The sequence below is a fragment of the Annulohypoxylon truncatum genome (genome assembly GCF_022578515.1).
Source record: "Annulohypoxylon truncatum strain CBS 140777 unplaced genomic scaffold F4807scaffold_10, whole genome shotgun sequence".
In the NCBI taxonomy this organism is placed as follows: domain Eukaryota; kingdom Fungi; phylum Ascomycota; class Sordariomycetes; order Xylariales; family Hypoxylaceae; genus Annulohypoxylon; species Annulohypoxylon truncatum.
The window spans coordinates 766000-789121 of NW_025953796.1; the positions used below are offsets into that span (position 1 = coordinate 766000).

The 23122-nt window shown below is 49.9% G+C and overlaps 6 protein-coding genes across 6 annotated transcripts; 3 read left to right on the top strand and 3 right to left on the bottom strand.

Annotated features, from left to right (window-relative positions):
* Positions 1 to 1783: 1783 nt before the first annotated feature.
* F4807DRAFT_35334 (uncharacterized protein) lies at positions 1784 to 2696 on the top strand. Its single transcript, XM_047995487.1, has one exon. It carries the CDS (start codon positions 1914 to 1916, stop codon positions 2406 to 2408), a length of 495 nt encoding a protein of 164 aa, XP_047855857.1. The 5' UTR covers positions 1784 to 1913; the 3' UTR covers positions 2409 to 2696.
* Positions 2697 to 3187: 491 nt separating this feature from the next.
* On the bottom strand, positions 3188 to 7570 carry F4807DRAFT_420004 (patched sphingolipid transporter). The gene is made up of 2 exons (XM_047997451.1): positions 7132 to 7570; positions 3188 to 7025 (listed from the first exon to the last, which is right to left on the bottom strand). Exons 1-2 carry the CDS (start codon positions 7390 to 7392, stop codon positions 3480 to 3482), a joined length of 3807 nt encoding a protein of 1268 aa, XP_047855858.1. The 5' UTR covers positions 7393 to 7570; the 3' UTR covers positions 3188 to 3479.
* A 453-nt stretch (positions 7571 to 8023) lies between these two features.
* Positions 8024 to 12614, bottom strand: F4807DRAFT_450997 (uncharacterized protein; the record flags this gene model as incomplete). Its single annotated transcript, XM_048000191.1, has 7 exons — positions 8024 to 8341; positions 8453 to 9628; positions 9680 to 9988; positions 10024 to 10028; positions 10918 to 12003; positions 12064 to 12493; positions 12555 to 12614. The coding sequence occupies 7 exons, from the start codon at positions 12612 to 12614 to the stop codon at positions 8024 to 8026; spliced, it is 3384 nt and encodes a 1127-aa protein (XP_047855859.1).
* Positions 12615 to 14666: 2052 nt separating this feature from the next.
* F4807DRAFT_35530 (uncharacterized protein) lies at positions 14667 to 16932 on the top strand. Its single transcript, XM_047995505.1, has 3 exons — positions 14667 to 14875; positions 14926 to 15946; positions 16006 to 16932. The coding sequence occupies exons 2-3, from the start codon at positions 15026 to 15028 to the stop codon at positions 16528 to 16530; spliced, it is 1446 nt and encodes a 481-aa protein (XP_047855860.1). The 5' UTR covers positions 14667 to 14875; positions 14926 to 15025; the 3' UTR covers positions 16531 to 16932.
* An 838-nt stretch (positions 16933 to 17770) lies between these two features.
* On the top strand, positions 17771 to 19112 carry F4807DRAFT_35413 (uncharacterized protein). Its single transcript, XM_047995495.1, has one exon. It carries the CDS (start codon positions 17928 to 17930, stop codon positions 18744 to 18746), a length of 819 nt encoding a protein of 272 aa, XP_047855861.1. The 5' UTR covers positions 17771 to 17927; the 3' UTR covers positions 18747 to 19112.
* A 2614-nt stretch (positions 19113 to 21726) lies between these two features.
* Positions 21727 to 23088, bottom strand: F4807DRAFT_35574 (putative vivid protein). Its single transcript, XM_047995508.1, has 4 exons — positions 22892 to 23088; positions 22637 to 22765; positions 22112 to 22569; positions 21727 to 22042 (listed from the first exon to the last, which is right to left on the bottom strand). Exons 1-3 carry the CDS (start codon positions 22931 to 22933, stop codon positions 22159 to 22161), a joined length of 582 nt encoding a protein of 193 aa, XP_047855862.1. The 5' UTR covers positions 22934 to 23088; the 3' UTR covers positions 21727 to 22042; positions 22112 to 22158.
* Positions 23089 to 23122: the final 34 nt, after the last annotated feature.

Genomic DNA, 23122 nt, shown 5'->3' on the forward strand with positions numbered 1-23122 from the left:
AACGCCCCACCCCCCCCCACCCCCCCCCCCCCCCCCCCCCCCCCCCCCCCCCCCCCCCCCCCCCGTCGACGCTCTACATGGACGACATATTCACGTCCGAGTCTTGATGGCCGATCTGAGCCTAGCCCGCCCAAGACGATAGATGAACGCCCTGCCCCGACCCCATTCCCAACTGAGAGACGAGTCCATCGAGTACCACTGGTGTCCGAGAATGAACTATCCCATGATGAGACGCTACGTTGGTTGGATGACTCTGGTGTAAACATCGGCCCCCTCATGACTCCGGAGCTGCGACGAGTGTTGGCTTGAGCGCTGTACACCTACCGAGACCTTGCTGCGTCGTCGATACTGAACATATCGGCCACCGACTTCTACCAGCACCGCGTACATATGGTGGCTGTTTCTCTTGCGGCTTACTTCAGACCTGGTGTAATAAAAGAGATAGGAGACGCGATGGTAGGCATTAGAACGACGTAGAACCCATCACAGAGGCTGTTAAGCAACTGTGTCCTTGACCAGGCTACCTAGCATCACCCGGAATAGGCGTATCCTTTGATATATCTATGAACGATCACAACGCATCCAGTCGACCAGCTGAGGGCTGGCATCAGCAATATCCAACGCGATCAGGGAGAGATAGACATGAGAGCTCAATACAAGAGCCCGCGAGATAGACAATCGCCGCTTCGAGACCGTATTCACCGCAGATATCGGCCGCGATGGAAGCTTGAACCGTATCAGATCGCCTAGCGACAAATTTCAGAATCGTCGATGAACCATTACGCATCAACCTGAGTACGAATTGCGGCTCTTGCTCACCATCTGCAAAGCGCGGGGAGGGAGGACGACGCGGCAGTCGCTCAGCTCACAAGCCAGCGATCCCGGGCCCGGAGCAACGCTACCCAGCTAGCCTGGGCGAACGCGGAAAGCAGAGACAAGGACGCAGCCGTGTTCGGATTTTCGACGACTTGATTGTTTTCCTACACCGCAATTCAACTTGGAGGAACACGTCCATGCGAGTTGGGCTGACGCCAAAGGATACAGTATCTGTTACGATTGGAGGACTTCCGGGTTATAAGCCTGGTCATTGATCCGTGGACAACTTTCGGACTCGCTCTGCCAACCGTACGAATGGCTCGATTTGAAAGGGGAAAAGGTTGGGGGGGGGGGGCAGCGTTGATGGGGAACACATGGCATATGTATTCAGAGGAAGTCAGATTACCATCGGTCTCACCTACAGTCGCATCGTCATCTCGACCACCACCTCAACCCCAACTCAGCTCTGAACCACAGTATGGCATACGTGGATGACATAGTTGTGTTCAGCGATTCTGAAGAGGAGCACCGACAACACCTGCGACAGCTGTTCGGCATGTGTCAACGAGTCGGTCTAGCCCTAGCCCCCACGAAGTCCTACCTCGGCTCCAAGTCGATCATCCTTCTCGGCTTCACAGTCGATGGCAAGGGGACGGTTGGTATGGTTATGTCGACTCGTGAGGGTCCAGTTGCAGTCTTGCACAGAGGTGACCATCGTGTTGACAGACCACAAGCCCATGACCCAGCGTCGGAACCTATGACCCGGTCTGTAGGCATCTCCACGTCGACGGCAACAGGCTGCTGCCCTCAATTCAGAGGACAACATTCAGACGCTTGAATTTGGGGAAGGATGTACATTCTTTGCAGATTTCACTGTGAACGATGCATTGGATGTCGCTTTACAGTCGACTGAGGCGAGTCCAAAGGACATATGGCATACGGTGCAACCCAAGAAGAATATCTCTGAAATGAATATCCCATCGTTGGGAGCCACTACACCTACGAATACTCTCCGGAAGTGGTATCGAAAGATGGTGTTCACTGCTGTGCAATAAACCCTGATTTTGGGAAACGATTGAGGAAATTGGCTGAACGGTATGATTGCTGTGGGGGGGCAACCCCAACACAACCTTATTAAGGAAAAGCGAGAGTACATGGCGAATAATGCCTATGGCCACGACGAGGTCGAAGCATTGACGGAAGTAGTCGACGACCCACGCGAATATTACATTCGCATGATGACTTTGGAAGGCATACGACCCTGGATCGATACGACCAAAATCATGTCATGTTTATCCAAGTTGGCCACCGAGCAGCGAACCTCCTCTAGTCACCTTTATCGCAACGTCATGAAGAACCTTGAGCAGGTCAGAGACTTTGGACTGTCCGTCGCTTGGGATCCAGATCGAGTATCCCAAGGCCAGGGGGGGGGCAACCCTCTTGAACAACCCGAACAGAACATACCTATAGCACCACTACCAGCTACGATATTTTGTCAACCTGCGAAGCGTCCAACACACCTTAAAGCGCACTCACTGGTGTCGACGCCCACAAGAACTCCATTTGCTGCGACGATACAGATTTTTTCGTGAACGATAAACTGGACAAGGTGTTGCAAGAGATGAGACAGGTGAAACAGGCTCTAGCACAACAAGGAGATGAGGACGTCCTTGACCGTATAACGCCAACGAAGAAACGACCATGATGACGAGGACGTCATCTTCTTTCGTTCGTGAGGGGCAGATGTTAGGATTAGGACAAGATCAAGGCAAGAGCAAGGAGCAGCTAGCTTAGCTAACTTGGTACATGACAATTCTTCGTAGCTTTGCAAGTCTTAGAAAACCTGACTTAATACAACTATGCCTACAACCTCAATTCTCACAAACGTCCTACCATAATGGGGGGGGTGGATTTGACACGCCTTCCCTGAGCTATCCCAAGGACACATACAACGACAGCTACACCTTTCTTAAATAAACCCAAGCACCCGATGAACGTCGAGGAACTTGAGACCTTATCGTTAGAACATAAAGAAACCATGAACACAGAGGTCTAGGACCTGAGAACGAAGTAGATCTAATATTATACATACGGAACTTCATGCTATGGAAAGGTTCAGAAGAAAGCTAGATGATGCAAACGGAAGAAGACCGCAAAATTCCCGCATTTCGGAAGCATATGTGCAACGATCACGGCGCAATGCCGAATAAGGGGCTAGACCCCAAACTAGAATTCCGTATCTTCTGCATAAAGCAAGGCGGCACAAGTATCAAGAACTACGCGATGATAATCCATGCAAATATCGAAGCAATATTCAACACGATCTGATCGAACAGCTCATGAACACATCCTCGTATCACCCTCGTATAGGTACGCAAGAAAGTCGTGATATGTATCAAACTGCTGTATTGTTTGTTCTACAAATTAGTTTATCATCTTCCAATGATATAGCACACGTCCCGCATATCCCATCTGATTCCAAGTTAACCCAATTTAATAGTGCTTCTCTTTATTACTCCAATAAAAGATATAAAAAAAAGAGCGAATGCGCTTGGCCCGTGGTTCCGTGAATGCTGTGCTGTCTATGATCCCGTGTTCTTCTATATCATACACTTTACTTCGAATATACCTCTGTTCCGCTCTTCCCTTCTCCATTATTTCTCTCACGCCTCATCATCGTCATCGGAATCACTCTCCGGAACCAGGGCCCTGTACCGCCTATTGGCCAGGTCCTCGACAAGCCCGCCCTCGCTCTCGGGATCGACGTATCCCTCTCCTCCGACAAGTGATAGCGCCACTGGCAAGAAGATGAGGGCGTGCGTGGCGGCGAGCACAACAAGGGCTAACCAGACTCTGAAATAGTAGATTTCGAAGATCTTGGAACGGGTGAAGGCGAGGACGCACACGCCCAATAGCTTCGTGACGGTGATACCGCTGAAGACAGATCCACCCACGTTGACAAGCGCGGTCCAGGCTCTCGCATCGCGGCCGCGGAAGCGGTTCTTAGCGCGCTCCATTACGGATCCGGAGGGGAACATGAAGGCGCGAGCGATGTGGGCGCAAAATTCGACTGCGATACCGACGCATATAATTAGGTTGACTAGAGACACGGCGTTGAGGGACACGTCGAAGGCTGCCATGGCACCGATAATGTCAACGACGGTCATCACAACGGTTAATGTGACAACGAGTGCGGTGACTACTGAGCCTAGGAGGACGGATGCGACGACGAATATGATGGCCACAGCGGAGCCAAGAAGCGTGCCAGTCAGGCTTACGATACTAGCGTATTGATCGAAGAAGATGTAGAACACGCTGTAGGGGAATATCTCGACGCCGGTGTTAGCGCTGACGTCATTCGCAATGCGACGGGCTGATGCGTAGGCATTGATAAAATCGTCTTGACTACGCAACGGCTTGTGCATAGTCCTGAAATGACTTGCAGGAACGGTGGTCTTTTCAGTGTCCACAACAACGGCTTGACTGTAAGAGGCCTGGCCAGCCAGAGGGCAGTCGTCGGTGGTTGGCGCTTGTAGATATTTCTCTAAGTAATGGACGAACTCATCGCCTTCAGGCATTCCGTGAAGAGTAATATTCCAGGCTGGGTCTCGACCGGAGAAGCAGACATGACCGCTTTCCTTGCAGCATTTTTCGAAATCGGGGTTCAGCCAGAGGAAGAAGTCGTCGATCCAGCTAGCCGTCGGGGAAGATATATAGGAAATGTCAGGTCGCTTCCTCTCTTGTTCAAGAACGTTTGTGAGAGATAGTTGTTCGCATGTGGTGAAACGAGAGCAGATGTCTCTTTGGCTGTCGCGTTGCGTGACGTCCAAGTCTTTGGTCACAAAGTATACAGGTGGGCCGGTATCCATGTAACTGTACATGTCGTTGAAATAATCGATGAGATAGGAGTTATCGGGTAAAGCAACGCGCTGGTCTAAGCCAAGCTTGACGTAGGGGATTAAAGCGATACCGGCAGCTAGGAGGCCGAAGAAAGTGGCAACAACAAGAACCTTGACCTTCTTTCCAAGTAGAGTGGGCGCATAATACTTTCGAATGAACTGCTGCAACCAGGACTCGTCGGGTACATCATAGGGGCGAGACCCGTTGGTGCCGTTGCTGCCACTCAAATGGACGCGAGCTGCTTTGACCTGAACACAGGGGAAGCAGTCTGCTCTGTTGTCCTCAGTCCGCATCTGATTATAAGATAAAATAGAAATAAAGAGTGTCATCTGGAGAAGAGCGTTGATGAATACCGCACCTGCGGCGTAGACTGCGAAGTTTCGGACAGCCGGCATTCCGACAAATGCACCGAGGGCAAAAGAGACGGTCTCTGTAATTGCAGAGAAAAGGATAGAGGGACCCATTCGCCCAAGTGCTCTAGCGATCCTCTCTTCGACCATCGCGTCTGGGTGGCTTAGGTTGACACGATCGAATTCATGAACGATTAGGAAGATGTTGTCGACACCGACGGCCAACACGATGAAGGGAATGACCTCAGCAATGATAAGAGTAGCCTTGATACCTGCCCAGGAAAAGAGTCCGATAGAGGCTGTAATAGACATTAAGACGATCACAATACCAACAAGACCAAGGGTAAACTTGCTCTGAACCAGTGCAACGGCTGGGTTCCTGACCAACTCGCGGATGCTCATACTAGTAGAGCCTAAGGCAATAGAGGCGTAGAAGAACATGACAAGATAACTGATTACGATGATCGTTGCATCGCTATTGGTAGATTGATTTAGTTCTTCTTCCAGGCTGATTTCAGTCGAGAAAGAAAGTCGCAGACCTCGTTCGGCCGCTTCCTTCTGAGCCTCTAGGAGTCGGTTCTTCAAAGTTCGCTCCCAATCCTGAGCATGGGCAAGTTCCGGGGTGTCCTCGGGATGGTTGCTCACGACCCACGTTACTGTCATAGCCCTCGCCTCGGTGACATTGTCGATGCCTTCGTAGCCACCTAGAATCATATTGGGCTCTATTGGCTGTCCAAAATCGGGTCGACAATTTACGGGAGATTCGGCACATTCCTTAAACTGTGATTTCCAGCCCTTTGTGCCGTCGAAATAGACAGTAGGAGACTGCACGACGCAAGCTGAACTAAGCGGCTTGAAGCATACATCCTGGAAAGTGGTGCCAAAATTTTGGGTCTTGAGCTGCCTCACACTCGCTTCAACTTCCGACCACCATGTGAGAGTTTCGTAACTCAGTACCGGTCCAGGTTCCGACTGGGTATCGTTCACCAAAAAGACCTTCTGTGCGCGATAGAAGGCACCGAAGTTTTCGTCGAAGAAGGCCTTCTCCTTAGCCGCTGGCGAGTCTGGGCTGACCCATAACCTCGCAGGGTCCTTCTCTACAGTGAAATTGACCCAGCCAACGCTTAGGACAATAACTACCAACAGACTAAGGAATATAGTGATTCCTGGGAATCTCGCGCAAAGATGGCCCAGCTTGCTAAAGGCGGTATCACACCAAGCATTGATCGAGTAGTTTCTTTGTGGCTGGTCGAACATAGCACCGTTACGGACAAGGTCGCCCTCGTCCTCATCGTCGCTTGGCTCGGCTGCTTGGAGTAGGTGCAGACGTTCACTTCGCCGTTGCGCATGCTTGACCCAAGCAACGTGTCCGACCAGGGCAACGACAAGGGTGAATAGAAGTATACAATATGTGAATATCGAGGCGAATGACAGACAAGGCAGCACGCCAACTCGGCACGATCCTGCTTGGTGTACTTCCGGAAGTTCCGGGCACACGGCCGGGCAGTCGACACACGAACATCGGAAATTCGGATCTTCATCGTTACACTTCTTCGGTTTCATATCCTTCGGCGCCATATCAGGCTCGGAATACTCCAAGGGGAAGTTGATCTGAAAAGGAGAGCCGATGAGCTTCTCGTCGCCGAGGAACTTAAGGAGTTGCGAGTAGTTCTTCGCCCCACCACCGATGAAGTCCATAGCCTTGGAGTTCGAAGCACCGAACTTGACCTCCTTGCAACTATCGTAGAAACCCTCGCCATATTCTTTAGATATTAATTGGTCTACTTCAGAAACTAAGGACTTGCCACCCTTCTCGACCGTTTGTGTTACGTTGATGAATAACGATTGGTCCGGGGAGCAGCTAAAGGAGCAGAACAGGTTGTAGAAGTTCTCCTTGCAGGCGGGACAGGAACCGATGATTTGGTTAGGGGTGGATAGTTCGGACTTGAGAGCATCGAGCTACACGTTCACAGTTAGTGATAGTTTTGATATACCGGCATCTAAATGGCCGTGTTGTGTATCTATTGAAGTATCTCGCGATATGGAAGAGGTAAAACAAACGCACCTGGTCGGCATTACAGCAGACCTTACTGTCCTTCCACTTTGGACCGCACACAGCTTCGATCTCCTTTGCGAATTCCGGATCAGGAGTAGTAGCTAATCCATTATCGACACACGGTACTTGCTTTCCAAAGAAACTCTTCTTTCCGCAATGACCTCGCATGGCGCAGCGTCCGGCTTCATGCTTGGGGGTATAGAGCCCGTCCGCGGCAACGCTGCTGACTAGCAGCAGAGCGCCGGCTACGAGATTGGATATTCGAGCCATGACGATGCTCTACTGTTCTACGCGATACAGTAGAAACACCATGGGTAGATGATAACTCGATGTGTAAATACCTAAGTAGATATAAATTGATGAAAAGATTAAGTTCTGGTGGTGATGATAATAATGATGCTAGTGATGATAATGATGAGCTCCTGCAGGTTCCTAAGATGGTAGGTGCTTCCTCCGGAATGGCAAGTGTGTCGCATGAGTTGTCCTGCGTCATCAAATGCTGGTCCCGTGCGACCAACTCGGTCCTTGCATCGACCGCTCTTGGCAGAGCTACAAGTGGGTGCCAAGTCATCCACAATAACCCTTTCCGTTTTAGGTTGACTCAGGGGATTTGTCCAATCAGAAAGCGCGAATGACGCGGTACAAGTTCCCCAACAAAATGACCGGCTAAACATCTATTACTATTACGACTTGAGATTTATTCATGATTCAAGTTATGAATGGCTCATGACTAGAGAAAGACCTTTATAAAATTTATAATTTATGGAGATACTAGGTAGCTACAGAACAAAGAGTTATGATGCTTCACTTGATACTCGAGAGATCAACCTTCAATATTAACTTCATATCTCATAACGCTCATAATAACTAACCCCTATTTTACCATACCACTTTATAACCCCTAATACTCAAAACTCTCATACAGAACCTCCTCACCCTCCGTCCACCCCAGCAACAACCTCATCATCTCCGGTCCAGTACAACAATAAAACTTCCTGCTCCCCTTCTCCCCCTCCGCTAACACATCCGCACTCCCTATCCTCCTCTCCAGCACCGCGGCACCCAGCCCCTGAACCGTATTCACTAGACCTCTCTCCCGGTCATTCATCCCGCCCGTGACGAATAGCTTCGTAACTTCTCCCAACCCGTCGATCCGCTCCAGTACATCCACAGCAAGAGGCAGATCATCCGCCTTCAAGCTCCACAGCACCCTAAGCCCCTTCTTATGCCCAACAGCTCTCAGCACACCCTCAGCCTGCGCCATCAACGGCGTGACACCGACCCCGGCCGCCACAACCACGCTCACGCCCTCCCCACCCCCCTCCGGAACCATCCTAAATCCCTCCGCGCCCCCAAACCCCAAAATCGGTATATCTACCCTACGCCTCCCGTCCCAGCTCTCCAGAAACTTAGTTGCCGGTCCGTGCCGCCGCACCGTGATCTCCACCTCCGGCCTAGCCCCCTCCCTCACGAACACTCCATCCACGTCCGCCGGGTCAAGTGGCTTGCTGACGGTGAACGTGCGCACGAAGTCGTCGTTCAGGCTCTGCGGATCGTCATCCCGCATATGGGAGTACCCTTTATCCAGCTCATCCGCGAAGTCGAACGTGACATGGTGTCCGGGCTGCCACGCCCTGAGCCTACCCTTATCCTTATGAGGCGTAAGCCGGAATATGTACCGCGATATCGAGGGCGTGATAACCCTCCCGCTCACCAGCGTCGCGATGCCGACGCCGGCATCCGACAAGTCTCCCGTCCCCACATCACGTTGTTCGGCGGCGAGCTTGCGCACAGCCGGGTTATACGGCGAGCGCTCGCCGAGCACGCCCCTAAATGGCAGACCTTCCCTCACGAACCGCGCCTCCGTGACGTCGATCCTGACGACCAGTTTCGCGCGCGGCATGACGTCCGCCGCCTTCTCGCCGACTAGGATGGTCGTGCGGCCCGTGACGTACACCACGTCCCCGGTGTCGAAATCAGGGAACACGAGCCCGGCGTACGGGTCCCGCCGCAGATTACCCAGGGTCTGGTACAGGCGGTTGCCGGAGTACTCCGGGTACACGATGCTCAGGCCCCCGCCTCCGCTGCCCTCCTTCTCGTTACGCAGGACGCGGACAAATCCCGGGCTTCCGCCGCGGTGGTTTGCGTCCATGCTGTCGGAGCCGTGCTTGCTGGCGATGAAGAACAGGTCCGCCTTCTGAATAATGTCGATCGCATCCCTCGGCAACGGAATGCCCGACCCCTCGCTCGCGAGTCTTGGCTTAGGTGTATGCGGAACGATGACCTTTTTATTCAGGTACTTCGGGCAATTCCCCAAACTCTCCTCAACCCGGAACACCATCTGCAAGTCTGCGATGCCAGGCGACCTCCTCGTCACGGAGCCGGCAACCATGCGTCCAGCAAGCTTGACGCGGTCGCGCGTCTCGAGGTCGATCGACAGACCCGCCATAACCGCACCGCCTTCAGGCTGAACGACGAAGTCGTCGACGACGTCTTTCTCGTCTTCCTCTTCCACCCACATCTCCCGTCTATTTTCATCCTTCTCATCCGCGTCTACATCCATCGCATCCTCACTATCCTCCTCCCGCACAGGAACTTCAAACAGTGCCCTAAGCACCGGATCGAACCTAACGTCCGCGCTAGCACCCACGCCTAACACGCCCTCCGCGATGGGCCTACAGAACCCCTTCTCGCCGCCCCAGACCGTAGCCCACGGCCTGCCGTGCCGGTCCAGCGCCCCGAAGGCCACGAGCGGCGACTCCGCGACGCGGTATCCGAGATGGGGCGGGAGGCCGTGGTGTGTCGGGTTTCCGCGTTGCGATACGTGGAGAAGTTGGTGCATGGCCCGCTCGCCCGGGTGCCATTGCTCGGAGTCGATTTGCGCAACCATTTCAGACACACAAGTTCTATTCGGTAAGTGATTTCAGCTTTCTACTTTACGTACCCAAGTAGGTATCCGATGCAGTGATGATGCAGATTCGAAATTAAGATTCACGATGCGCACAAATATACCTTGAGGCTGCTCTGATCGTGGACTGAGCCACTTAGGATACCATGCTTTTTAACCTGCATATTCAAGAAACGACCATACCAATCACATCCCCCGTGAGACAATTTTATATAAGCCATCAACTCTTAGAAAAGGCTTCACGTAGCATTGATTACTGATAGCCATGAAAGATGACGATATTCTGTATGACGCCTTGAGATGGGGCTATGACAAATCAAGAAGGGCGCGCCCAGGGCCTTGCCTTTCAAACGCCATCATGCGGGTTTTGAATTTAAGGAATCAATTGGCGTTAGAAAGCCGAAGAATATCCGTGTTCTTAAATTTGACAGCTGTAACTAAGGTGCTGCCGAATGTCAGCGAATATAATACATCAGAGCTTCATTAAGAAAAAAAAATCATCGGATTTGCCGTCGAACGCCATCTTGCCCGGGATGTCTTCTAAATCAGATGGACTTCCAGGTTCTTCTGAGCCTATTCATCCCACCTCGGTCATAACTTAACAGAACGCCATCGCTACCCCCTCAAGTCGTACGATATTAGGGTATCCACCGAACCTCCCCTCCTAACGTAACAACCATCATTCAATACAGGATACTAGTATCTCGGATATCCGCGCTGCGCCTCCATATCACTGCCGTAGTTATAGCCTTGTCCTGCATTTCTCTGGCTCGAGGGTGTTCCAGGGCGCTGCCCGTAGTATCCATCCGGCTGTCGAGGTGGCATGGGAGCCGTCATATTTCGCTGAGGCGGCATTCTCTGCGAAGGAGGCATCGGATTCGTAATACTACGAGGGGGAGGATAGGGTTGGCCATTCGGGCCATAGGCTGGGCCGGGAGGAGGGCCGGGAGGAGGGCCACGGCCCGAGTAATTTGACGGCGCTGGACTAGAGCGACCAGTCATCTGGTTCATCGGGCGAGGGGGCATAGGTCGATTATAGTTATCCATAGGAGGTGGTGAGCGTAAAGATTCCGATGCAGAATATGTCGACGGGCTTGCAGTATAGCCACCACCAAATCCATTCCCGCTGGTTTGCAATCGGCTGGGTCCAGGACCCGCAAAGCCCGGACCAAGACTTCTATTCGAAGCTGCGGTTCCCGGTCGTTGGGGTGGTTGATAGTCGCTAAGATCAATTTGCGGTAAAGTTGGAGCCGGGGACGCTGATCGATCAAAGCCCATGCCGGCAGCGCTGGGAAGTAAAGGAGCACGAGAAGAGAAACTAGAACTAGATGCGTTCGTAGTCGTTGTGTTTTGTCGGGTGGCGCCAGGGCGTTTCTGATCCCAAGGGTTAAGCTCGATACTATGCGAAGAACCCGGCCTTGAACTATATGCTGGCAACGTGGCCATCGTATCGTTACGGTTGAGCATAGGCATCTCGGGAAGCTTATCGTCGCTGTCGTCCATGAAGGTTGGTAAGGTGGCCTGTCGTCCAACCGGTGTCTTCTCGCCAGTTTTCTTAGCGGCCTTAACCTCCGCCTTCATTCGGTTTCGCTCTTCCTTGGCGATAGCCTTGTTGACTTTGATCGTGACGATTCTCGTCAACCTTTTGTTGACCTTTCGTTCGCAGTAGCCGGCAAGACCGCCATCCTGTCGAGGGATATAATGCCACAGAAAGAACACATAAAACAACGCTGCGATGAGCAGGAATAGTACAGAAAAGACCCAGATAACCAAGGTGAACACCATACCCGATAGGATCACTACCTGCTGCTTGTTTTCATCGGCAAGGTGTTGGAGCTTGCCAAAGAAGGTCCCGAGCGTGCTCTGCACCGAAGAGACATCGGTCGGAATGAGGTCCGAGTTGTAGACAGAATATAAAGTCAAGGCGTTGATGACTTGACGCGGTCCAGAACAGAAGATAACTCGGATCCAAGCTAAGACCAGGTCAGCGGCTAAGATTCTCTTATTCTCCGATTACCAAGATTGGAACTTGCCTTGAAAACTGAAGTAGGTAAAGAGTGCGACATATTCAGCACCTTTCTTAGACTTAGTCAATTCAGCAAAAACAAGGAAACGTCTCCATCCCTGACCCTCCCCGAACCGAACGCTCTCTAGGCGCACAGCTAGATTGTCGAGATAACATTCAGCCACGCTTCCTCGCTTCATCACTCTCATCGCTCGCAAATGTTCGAATCCCAAGTTAATGAATGAGAAGATGATGCAAATTGAGAAGATCCATTTCGAAACATCAAATGGAACAAGTTGAGTGGGCTCGATGGTAGATGACCAGGTGTTGAAGGCTAGCAAGTTGATTGCAGTAAAAGTATCGACGCCGTAAACGGCAATGGATATAAGAAGAGAAAAATAAAGATAACCGTAAGCGAGGGGAGTGAAACAAGACGTCGACTTGAAATCTCTAAGACTCTAGGGTACGGTGTTAGCATGACACGAAGCAGGCCGGCGTAGGTGTTTGGGAATAACCTACGATTGCATCCCATTTCTGTTCAGGTCGAATTTCGACCTGTTTTCGACCGAAGCAACCCATCTTGTCTAATGGTAATCTATCACCGTGAGAACCTGTCTATCCAAACAGGCAACTAACACAGTCAAGAAGAACGGGGTATCAAAAAAAGGCCAATTGGCAAGATCGGCTTCGAAGAAGAGGGTCGAAATGAACGTAATCGGAGTCGTGATTCCTTTTCGTTGTGGTTCGTCGTCGTTGTCAATCAATGATCAATTGTTGAAGCGGACCCGCCGTCTTGCACAGTCGTCGTCCCTCGCCCGCGAAGTATTCGACCGTGCTCTCGAATTGAATGGAGAGCAAAGACTCGCAGTGCGTCGAGAAAAGACTTGAGAAGAGAAGGGATTCCCGGAATGGGGTTCGTAAAGAGAGACAAAACGTCGTCCTAATCTAGGAGACGATAGAAATGGTTACCTGCCAAACGATGACAGGTCTCAGCACACTAATAGAAAAGACATGCCAGATAGGCTAGTGGGTTTGAGGATTGCGAAGAAATGCGGGAGGCCGCGCTATTGCGGTATCATTGCAGCCAGAGGCTATTCTTAGGGCAATTCTTGGGACGTTAGGTATTTCGATCGCCGCAACAAGCTTTCCCGTTGACTTAGTTGCTTTTTCGTGGTTGAAGAAATGGTCCGAGTGATGTCTCAGATTGCAGGCTTGCCGGCAATTCAGTGACAAAAAATCAGCGCAAGGGACGAGTTTGGGGAGAACGGGGCCAACGTTGTCCAATGTTAGCTGATGTTGACCTGCTTTGTTTGATCGTCCTCTGGGGCACGATGTGGGAAGTGCGTGGTTGGAGTGTCAAGAGATCGAATTGGGCCAAACGGGGAATATGTGGGTATTTTATTTAATTGAAGTGAGCGTGAGCGTGCGAGTGTGCGTAATGTTCGATAGATAACTATAATGAGCGAGTGTCAATTTTTAATTATTTTAATTTTCCATAAAGAAGTCCGCGACGACTACTATCGTATGTTGATGTAGATGGAAAGAGTCAATTTACTCTTGCGACAGCCTGCGAAAAGGGGAGGAGGGAACCCGGCGAGGAGGTCTCGGAAGGGGAAGGAGGAAACCAGGACGAGGAGACAGGGCAAGCTCAACGTTGGCTGGCCTCGATCGGATTTACCGTATTGGAGGTTTGAGATTGCAGAAACGGGTATGCAGCATTAGTACGACATCAAGACCCCAGTATTTCGTACTTCGTACACGCTCCAGTGGATCAATCCGGTTTCTGATTGGGCCGCCTTCCACCGTAATGCAAGGTACCGGACGCTAAATTCAGCTTAGCGCCGAACCCCTTATGGCTCCTTCGTGGTTTGAGAATTGGGCGCGGGGGTACCTCTTTTAGCGTATCGAAGGTACTGCACCTACCTTATTCGATGGATGTTGGGCGGAACTGCGACCTTCTGCGACCTTGACGGCTATGATAAAAATACTTACCCACACAATCCTCAATCTACAAGAAACGCGAAACATCGAAACTTTAGAAACATCAAACACTTTTCTTGCCTTAAATAAGCAAGCGGTTAAAAATATACTATTTACTCCGTTACTCACGCAGTCCACCTCAACATGGGTCAGCAAAGTATGTGAATGGGATCTAATGTTGAGATTGTCCTGCATGATCTTCAAGCGTTTAGGCAGTCAGTTAATCAGTTCGAATCAACCGGACACGGCTAACCCCGATTTCCTATCCGAAGTCCGCTTGGCGAAGCGCTCGACACACTTCCGTCTCACTGCATTGCAAGGTCGACGAATGCTTAGGTTAGATCTGCAAGATGCCCACAGGATCTCACATTGGCCATTGTCTATCGGCCAGTGAAAAGGGAAACCCTTCGTTTATGTCTTCATCGTGATGTCGTTTTCTCCATCGGCCTTCTCCTAAAGTGAGATAGCAGTCAGTGCGATCCGCAGACCGCGCGACTAATGATATATCACACTGGTATTATTGCTACTACAAGAAGCGCATGAGGGCATGGTAAGAGATGTCTTATCCTCATTATGCGTGTCGGCTTTTAGCAGACCACAAGCCAAGAAGTAAAGTCATATTCGTTTACTCGTACTTTCGAATATGAAAAGACCAGGTTGCAATGCGACCTAGGAGGTTTTTTTTTCCTAGCTTGGGGGTTGGTACGTGAACTGAAAGAAAAGTTAAATGAAGACGACTGGAATTGCGCCGTGGCGAGTTGGACTAGGTAGTCTGGATATTCTAGACGAATCTGTCTTTGGAATGCCATTCTATCCCTTGTGCGGTTATGAGGAACAAAGCCATCGAGAAGTGCGAACATTCCAGAGGAGCCCCTCGCTCTTCGACACACATTCATATCCCACATCCATATCCAGATTCAGCTTTCCATAATCGAACTTTATCACTTCATCCTCTCACTAATTACTTTCGTCTTCTGGATTTTAGCGTGTTTACCGAATACTCCGTCATCATGGTTTACAGAGGACCCTACGAGGAGCTCCGAGATGCTAATAAATATGACTTCATCACCGAGCTTACGCCGGGAGTCTGGAAGATATGCCGCAAGGTTGACCGAATGGAATATCTTGCTCATGATATCACTGACAAGTTAACCTCAAACCCGTCTAATACTGCAGAAGGGGACCCTACCGATTTGCAGCAGCTCCTGACCTCGGAAAGAACCAATATCATCGAACCGCTCAAGGCTATTTTGAATCATGGGCATATTGTCTCCTTGATAGATATCTTCTCCGTCCAGACATCCGATGCTAGAAGCGAGCTCAACGATCGGCACTATGCTGTCTGGGAGTTCTGTGATGCCGGAAACCTAGGAAACCTCCTCGTCAGCGGTCAACGGAGATTCCCCAAGGCGTCTGGGCCGATCATGGAGGGGCTTTCGGATGAAGAGGATGAAGGGGGTCCTATCGTCTATGATGATGATCAGGGTGATACCATACGTAAAAACTTCCTCGAAAAGATAAAGAGCAGAACAAAAGATACGTTCTTGCCAGAGTCGTTATGTTGGCATGTGCTCGTTTCGGTTATAAGAGCCCTGGCATGGTTACATGAGGGTTCTGAGCCAGTCCCACCGGGGGAAGACGGTAGAATAACATTCGCCCCTGATGTAGACTGGGAGCCTATTCTGCACCGCAATATCGTCCCCGAGAACATATTCTTCATGCATCCTAAGCGCAGCGAGTGGTATGGGAGTTGCAAGCTAGGCAATTACTGCAACGCATTCATATCCGGCCACCATAATGGATACCAGGAAAAGCCCGAGCAGACACGAGTTCGAAGCGAAGCCTTAGCTCCGTCTCGAGACCAAGGTTTTCAACCTCTCAAAGAGCTTATCAAACTGGACGAGGAATTCAGTCATACCTATCCTCAGCAGGTAAGTCCAATGAACCTTTTCCCTCTCCCTCTCGATACAAAAATTGACCATCCTTCTAGCCAAATCAGCCCTACACTAGGGTCAGCGAATTGAGAGCGGTTGGGGAAATCCTGCAAGCGATGATGGTATCTCCTGGCTACGAGGGCAATCACGTCGCCGCGATGCGTGAGAATACAGTGTATAACAATCTCAAAGATGTGGATTACTCGCATACGCTGAAGAACATCGTGGTATGGCTGATGGAATTCAACCCGGACCAGAAGTTAGAGAACGGAGAGTACAGGTGGAATGAACGAGGCCGGAACTATATGACTACCCTCGCTTGCACCAATGTCCAGCGTCAATATGAAGCATGGTTCAATTCCAGCCATCCGGAAGCAAGGAAGATGATACCTATTGAGGTCGAGTTGGGGAAGCAGAAGTACGAGGACGATATAGATATGGCAAAGAATATTGAATATCTAAGGGAAATTAATCGGGTTCTAGAGAAACAAGATAACTTGGTTGAGGTATTTTATGGGAAACCGGAGAAGGAGAAGGAGGTTGATATCTCGGCCACGGCTAGCACCGGGGGGGTTGCATAGTTGGTCCCTGTTGCTATTAGAGTAATGTCGGCGTATCACGCTTCGGAGAACATAACTGGTAAAATTTGGCAGGTAATGCACTATAACGCATCCGGCGGCGGGAGTACGGTTCATTAGTGGTTCTGAAGTATTTCAATATGGATATTACTATTGGAACTAAACGCCGTTGGGGTGGCCAGAGTAGTTTATGATTAGGTATTCATTATTTCCAGGTTCATTGTATCCAGCCTATCTAATAGGTAGGTAGTTGACTTGGTTTTGTCTGCCGTGGTTTACGCTCTCCTACATCTTTCATTGCTTGTGTCCCAGAACAGCCTTCAAACTTTCACCATAACATATTTCGGGCTATCTTCTACAAACTCGGCTTTCCTTCTATAGCCGAAGCTGTGTTGTCCATCCTTCCATGAAAGCAATACTCCAGCTGGCCGGATCTGGGACATAGTGGTCCTTGAGTAATTCCAGTAGGACACTTACAACATCAAAGACCCAACAGTCAAAGATTTCTATACACGAGTTTCGTCTGAATCCAGTGAAATGTCTCGCCCTTCCACTCCCATAGGGCGATGTCAAGCCACTAATGTAATCGACGTCATAAATCGATCAATATACCAACTGGGCTGCATTTGTTGTCCCAATTCGTAAAGATCCTCGATCTTCCCCCAGACCTTGAAATGTCGGCTGGGACTAAACCAAGAGAATACATAGTACCTAGCAGCTGCCTAGATAATTGATTTGTACCCCTTCCCCTTTTCGACGACCTACTAAACCCAATTCCTGTCATTAGTGCCTTACCGTTCTCTCAAGATGTTGTCCTTTCCGATTATGGCACAACTAGTGACTTCCGGCGCGAGGACCGGCGTTAGCGCTATGGGGCAAACCCCCACCTTATCTTATCGCAGGAACCTTCAGGCCGATGGAAAGAGCAGCGCTCGACGCTCGGACCATGCAAGTCATTCAATTACCCCCCTGACTACCTAAACTGACGGATCAAGAGACCGAGCGCTCGACGTCACATCAACTTTTACAAGCTTACGATTCTTAACTCTTACTTTCTCACCTCTCCTCTTCCGGCGATATCATGACAACCGTGATAAAGTGAGGCCACGTCGCTCTGTCTCAGCTCAGATGTTCGGACGGTGAAAAGGAGAAAAAAGAGAAAGTAAAAGTGTCCCGTCGTCACGGTCGATGCGAAGTCCTGGGTAAACATTAGCACGGCGCGCCGTCGTCAGGGTCTAATCATCCACCAGCGGCCAACGACCACCCTCCTTATACGAGATCCTATACGAAGGTCCGAACTACCTAGTGTAATACCTGTGTATCTATAGTCGGTACATACTCTCCGATCTATCTTCTCGTACGCACGTGTGTCCCGCCGACCATACGCACCGCCGTTAATCATGCCGCCCTCCGTCTCCGCACCCACGCCCTCCCTCCTTCTCACGAAACGCCTAACCGCGTTCCTCAGCTCGAACCTCAGCCCGCAGATCCACACGGCCGCGCTCACCACTCTCTCGGGCAAGCTCCTCGCGCACGCGTCGCCCCACCCCGTCGGCACCCTGCGCACGCAATGCACCGTCGCCGCCTCGATATGGGCGCTGTATTCGACGGGAGAGAGGTATACCGTCATCGAAGCATTGCCTCCGAAACATAGCGGTCTAGATACCAGCGACTTCTCGGTTCCGCCGACGCCCACACCGAACGCCGTGACCATCCAGCTAACAGGCGGCGTAATGGTGATACGGCACCTGCGCTGCGGCCTGCTATTCGTCTGCATCGGGCCCCTAGGCGAGGACGGCCGACCATCAACCTCGACCTCCCACGCCAACCCCAACACCACCTCACACTCCAACTCCAATCTCAACCCCAACTCCGGCTCGCACTTCGGCCCCAGCCTCACTCCCCAGACTCCCACGCACGGCCACGGTCACTCCTCCCATCCTCACACCCCCCAAAGCCAAGGCCGGCCCACGCCCTCGACCCCGAACAACGCCAGCCACGAAGCGCACCCCCAGACGCCGCTAGGCTCGCCCTCCGAAGTCGCGAGCGTGGCTAGCGCGGGCGCGGCGACGACGGCGAGCGTCGCGACCACGACCAGCGTCGCCGCGACCGCGGTCGTGGCGACGCGGCGCCAGGCGGAGGAGCTGGCGCGCTGGCTGGACGATAAGCTGGGTAGTCTGGGGGTGTTGGAGGAGGGGCTTGGTGTTGAGGCGAGATGATACGGCACGTATCGTGGATGCGCGGGTAGTGTAGCTGGGGAAGGGGGGAGGGGGTTGTGTATTATTTATTTTAGGGCTTGGGTGCTGTTTTAATCCGTCAGCGTTCTAGGCCTCGCTGTTGTGGGTCTGGAGACAGTATATGTGTCGGTCAAGAAGGCTTGATGTACTACTTTATACTGTGGCGAGATCCTGCGTTCGAGCTCGGGGGTAGTGTGCGGTGTTTGAGGAAATCCGCCGGTTACTTGGTTCTGGGGAAGTGTAGGGCTGCTTAGTCTGGCTGGCTGCAAGTAGGGTTTGAGAGCAGGGAGAAAGAAGCTTTGTTGACGATTCTCTGGCGCCCCCGGAGTTGTTTATTATCTATGCCTATACCTGATTCGAGGTAGAAAAGGCACGTTCCATACGAAAAAAGAGTAGGGGGGCTGCGACACAGATGTACGGTTGAGAGGCCCAGGCCAAAATATTTCCAACTCGGTTCATTGATTTAGCACAGCTTAGGACAGGGAGGAATAGGTATTCTAAAAGGGGCGTATTGACACGGTGGAAATCTGTTTATTGATAGTTGTTCCTAGAAGGCAGAGACGGGAGATATGTATCAGGTGATTTAGATTAATGGGATACCCAATATCGTCTGCCTTAAACCCTCTCCGTGGACGTTGAATAGTAAATATATACCACTTGGGCTATTGAATGATTTCATATTCTACGCACAGTTGTTTACCTAGTTATGATATATGGATATCTATAGAATGTCGATGAAATATAACGGTCAGATGACAGAGCGGATAGACTTATCAGAAATTTTAATAACAGAGATAATCGAATTGTCTAGTAGAAAAGTAACCATGGTTTTCAGGGATTTAATAAGGGTGGGGGAAGTTTTCTGCTGCAGGGGAGGACTGCGGTTAACATCAGCGTCTATTCCATTCTACTTCCGAGCTGTATCCTTATAAACTTACTTCGGGACGTATCAGGCGAAGTCTTAAACGCCCAGTCGAAGATGTGTGCGTTTCTCCAGCTAATGTCAATTCATGTAGGACTCGAAAACATGGATCCTAGCAGGATGATGTCTCAGTAGTTTGCAAGGCATCAAGTAGGCTTATGCTTCGTTTTGCCTATTTCTTTTCACCTATTCTTACTACTAAAATTACTTATAAGTCTTAAGACGCGAATTTTACTTACCTAATCTACTAATTTTGGCAATAAGGAGACGGTGTTGCATATGGCAATGCCAGATGCTGAACCATCTAGTTCGGTATGAAGTCAAGTCGCTCAAGTCGCAGGGTCATGAGATATAGAAATCAATAGTGTCTTCCATTCGCAGCACAATAAACGATTTTGAAGTGTTAGTGATAATGTACCTAGCTGACACATATATGTCCTCTTTCCTCATTCAAATACATCATGGATTTACATACCCCTTATGACCAACGCCCAACATCCTGCTGCGGCCAAGACACGTCCATCTCTGATGATCTAATAAATTACCCCTACAATAAAACGGAGAGAAGTGTAAAGGAATATAATATTAATCAAAACTAAACAACCTACATATTTTCTTTGTCTTAACTAGACAAGTCTTGCTCCCAACAGATTTCAGGAGAGTGTATATCCATGCCATACGTCCGTAGCAGCAAACACCTCGTTTCCGAACCCCAAACCTCCTCTCGCTCTCCCATATATCATTGGCTTCCCCTAAACAAACAGCCGTTACTTGGTCATGCGATTCCCTCTTTTCTTTGCTGTTGGAGACTCAGACTGAATACTCGGGAACGGAGGGATATCGACGTCGATTTCGCAAACTGCTGCAGTTTGTGATGGGAGACTCGCTCCGGCTCGTATTATCAGACAAGTTGGTAGAAATTATGGAGAGTAGGTAGTCTATAAAGCAGCAAAGAGCTGCCCCGTGAGCTTTACTCTCAAATCGCCGCATCGACGTAGACCGCGACCTCATTCTCACCTGAAACTCTTTCAATCCCCGTAAACACCACAAATCTTCTCGATTTTAGCCATCTTCTCACCATGCGTATCGCTAGCGTCTTAGCGTTAAGCTACGCTGTAGTAGCATCGGCACATGTAACGTCGATGACGACGTCAACAACTACATCAACGACTACGTCATCGGCGACAAGCACACCAACCCAAGCTTACTGGTACTGCGTAAGTCCTCTGCTTCAAGCTACGACCAACCTTACATAAGCATATAAATACATATCTAACCTAACCATGTTGAAAACAGTGCTGTCCCAGCGAAGACGGTTGCAGCGAAGGGCCTCCATGCTGTGACAATGGCAGCTGTCCCGGTGTTATCGAATGGTGCCCTGGCTCAACAATATTCAAGGCCCCCGCCCCCGATCACTAAGATGGTCTGACAAATTAGGGGGGAATCACTTGAGGGGTCGCCTCCGGTGTCTGAGAAACTCTGCTCTTTCACTAGTTCCTCGCGGGTGTGTTAGACGGAGAAACATGGGTAATTATTTATCCAGTCCAGGGACATGTCAATGGGTTGGAGGCTTGTATGTAAGAAGCACTACATCTTGCTTAGGTGTCCATGCACAACGGGAGACACTTACATGTTGTAGTGCAATTATGAATATAGCTTCAAATAAGTTACTAGTCGAAAACATCGGATACATGACATGTTCAAACGAAGTGAAATATAACGCATGTTGCGCTTATCGAAGGGGGGTTTTTTTTTGTCTGATAGACTATGAGATCTTGAACTAGACCCTCATCATAGTACGATCAAGATGCGAGGATCCGCGCTATGGACGTACGGGAAGAGGGGTTCCCCGGCCTTGATGGATTTAGTGGATTCGTATTCCTGATGTCGTGGAAAGGCTAAGATTCTATACTAGAAGTAGGCTAGTAACATGCGGCCATTGGATCGATCACTGAATAAGTGGTACCGGGTTATAGATCAGAAATATCACAATCGTGACCAACAAGTTCCTGCCCATGTCCGACCCCTTACCCATTATCACGGGAGGATGGTCACTGTTAAAATTTTCTAAATAATCACTAAATAGGTGTGCTATTACAGACCTATTGTTCTTTTCTATAGCAAAATAATATCATTCAGATAATTCTTTTAGTATTCTGAAAATTGGAATATATGTAGGTCATACAAAGAGCGTAAGAGCCAGGTACTACGCGTCAAGTATATTCTCAAATATACTGCTATATACAGATATACAACAAAATTCCAATATAAATTGCGAAAAGGGGTATCAGATGCGGATGCAATGCCTAAAAGCAAATGTTTCCCTGTGACGAGACGATGCCTAATAGCGAATATCGGCAAAGGGGTATCATGATCTAGAATCGGAAATTTGTGCGCCAAACACCTTTCACTCCTTCATTGTATCCTTGGTTTCCGTAAATTAGACTTTTTGCTTCCCAACCCCTTGCTCTTTCACCAGGTCTTCTCAGCTAGGAAGCCTACCGAGTACCTGGGCGTTGGGCTCTCCCAGCAAACCGGGATCATAGTCAATAGATTCACAAATCTCTGGCCATTCTTCTTGAAGTTTGTAACCTCGACGGCAATCTCGTGGTTGGATTCAACTGCTCGTCGCATCGTCTTGATGAGGTCCTTGTCCACGTATTTTCTCGCAGACCGTTTCCGAACCTTGCCGCCAGGGGCTTGTAAAAATCGGCAGTTTTGGCCGATAGTCTCGGATTGCGAATAGCCAGTTAACTCCGTGAATGGTTCTGATACGTATACCACCGGACAGTCTAGCTGTTGGAGATCGCACATGATTAGGGCACAAGATGCGTCGATAGGACCAAGTTCGATGACTGGGTTTGGTCTTGACATAACTCGAACCTGGGGAGTTTTTGTTAGAAGACCCCGGTACAACATGAATGGGAGATTGTATAATTCGTATCCTTACCAATATGCTCATCATATCAAAACCACTCGGGGCATATAAACCGGGATAGATGACGGAATCGTGTACGTTATCATGTTGTCCTAATGCTATAGCAGACGGGCCTACACCTCCGGCGTCTTGATAATGATACTATTTCATGAATATGTTAGCGGTTGATTTATGCCGGTAACGCTGATACAGCTTTCCTATTATAGGATTACGAAGCGATGGTCGCTGACGGATAGAAGTGGCTGTAATAAGACTTTGATATCGTACCTGTAGTGCTTCTTCTTCCCACGGGTTCATGATAGTAGCCATTTGTGGATATAGTTGGCGATTTAGTGAAGTAAGTTTAGATACCTCTCCGAGAGAACTAGGTGTTTGATGGTGGGAGATGGCGCTTGGTAGAAGTTGATATCAACGATTATAAAGTAGGTCTATAATAGCTCATTATAGTACAGACAGGAAAATTTGTCTTTGACGACGACGACGACAAGGAGTTTTTAT

Excerpts from the sequence above, each read along its gene's own strand:
- F4807DRAFT_35413 (XM_047995495.1), top strand. The coding sequence starts at position 17,928 with ATGCCGCCCTCCGTCTCCGCACCCACGCCCTCCCTCCTTCTCACGAAA.
- F4807DRAFT_420004 (XM_047997451.1), bottom strand. The coding sequence starts at position 7,392 with ATGGCTCGAATATCCAATCTCGTAGCCGGCGCTCTGCTGCTAGTCAGC. Across the intron at positions 7,026-7,131 it reads TCTGCTGTAATGCCGACCAG|CTCGATGCTCTCAAGTCCGA; the intron begins GTGCGTTTGTTT and ends GTGAACGTGTAG.
- F4807DRAFT_35530 (XM_047995505.1), top strand. The coding sequence starts at position 15,026 with ATGGTTTACAGAGGACCCTACGAGGAGCTCCGAGATGCTAATAAATAT. Across the intron at positions 15,947-16,005 it reads GTCATACCTATCCTCAGCAG|CCAAATCAGCCCTACACTAG; the intron begins GTAAGTCCAATG and ends CCATCCTTCTAG.
- F4807DRAFT_35574 (XM_047995508.1), bottom strand. The coding sequence starts at position 22,933 with ATGGCTACTATCATGAACCCGTGGGAAGAAGAAGCACTACAG. Across the intron at positions 22,766-22,891 it reads GGGAAGAAGAAGCACTACAG|TATCATTATCAAGACGCCGG; the intron begins GTACGATATCAA and ends TTCATGAAATAG. Across the intron at positions 22,570-22,636 it reads TTGATATGATGAGCATATTG|GTTCGAGTTATGTCAAGACC; the intron begins GTAAGGATACGA and ends AAAACTCCCCAG.
- F4807DRAFT_35334 (XM_047995487.1), top strand. The coding sequence starts at position 1,914 with ATGATTGCTGTGGGGGGGCAACCCCAACACAACCTTATTAAGGAAAAG.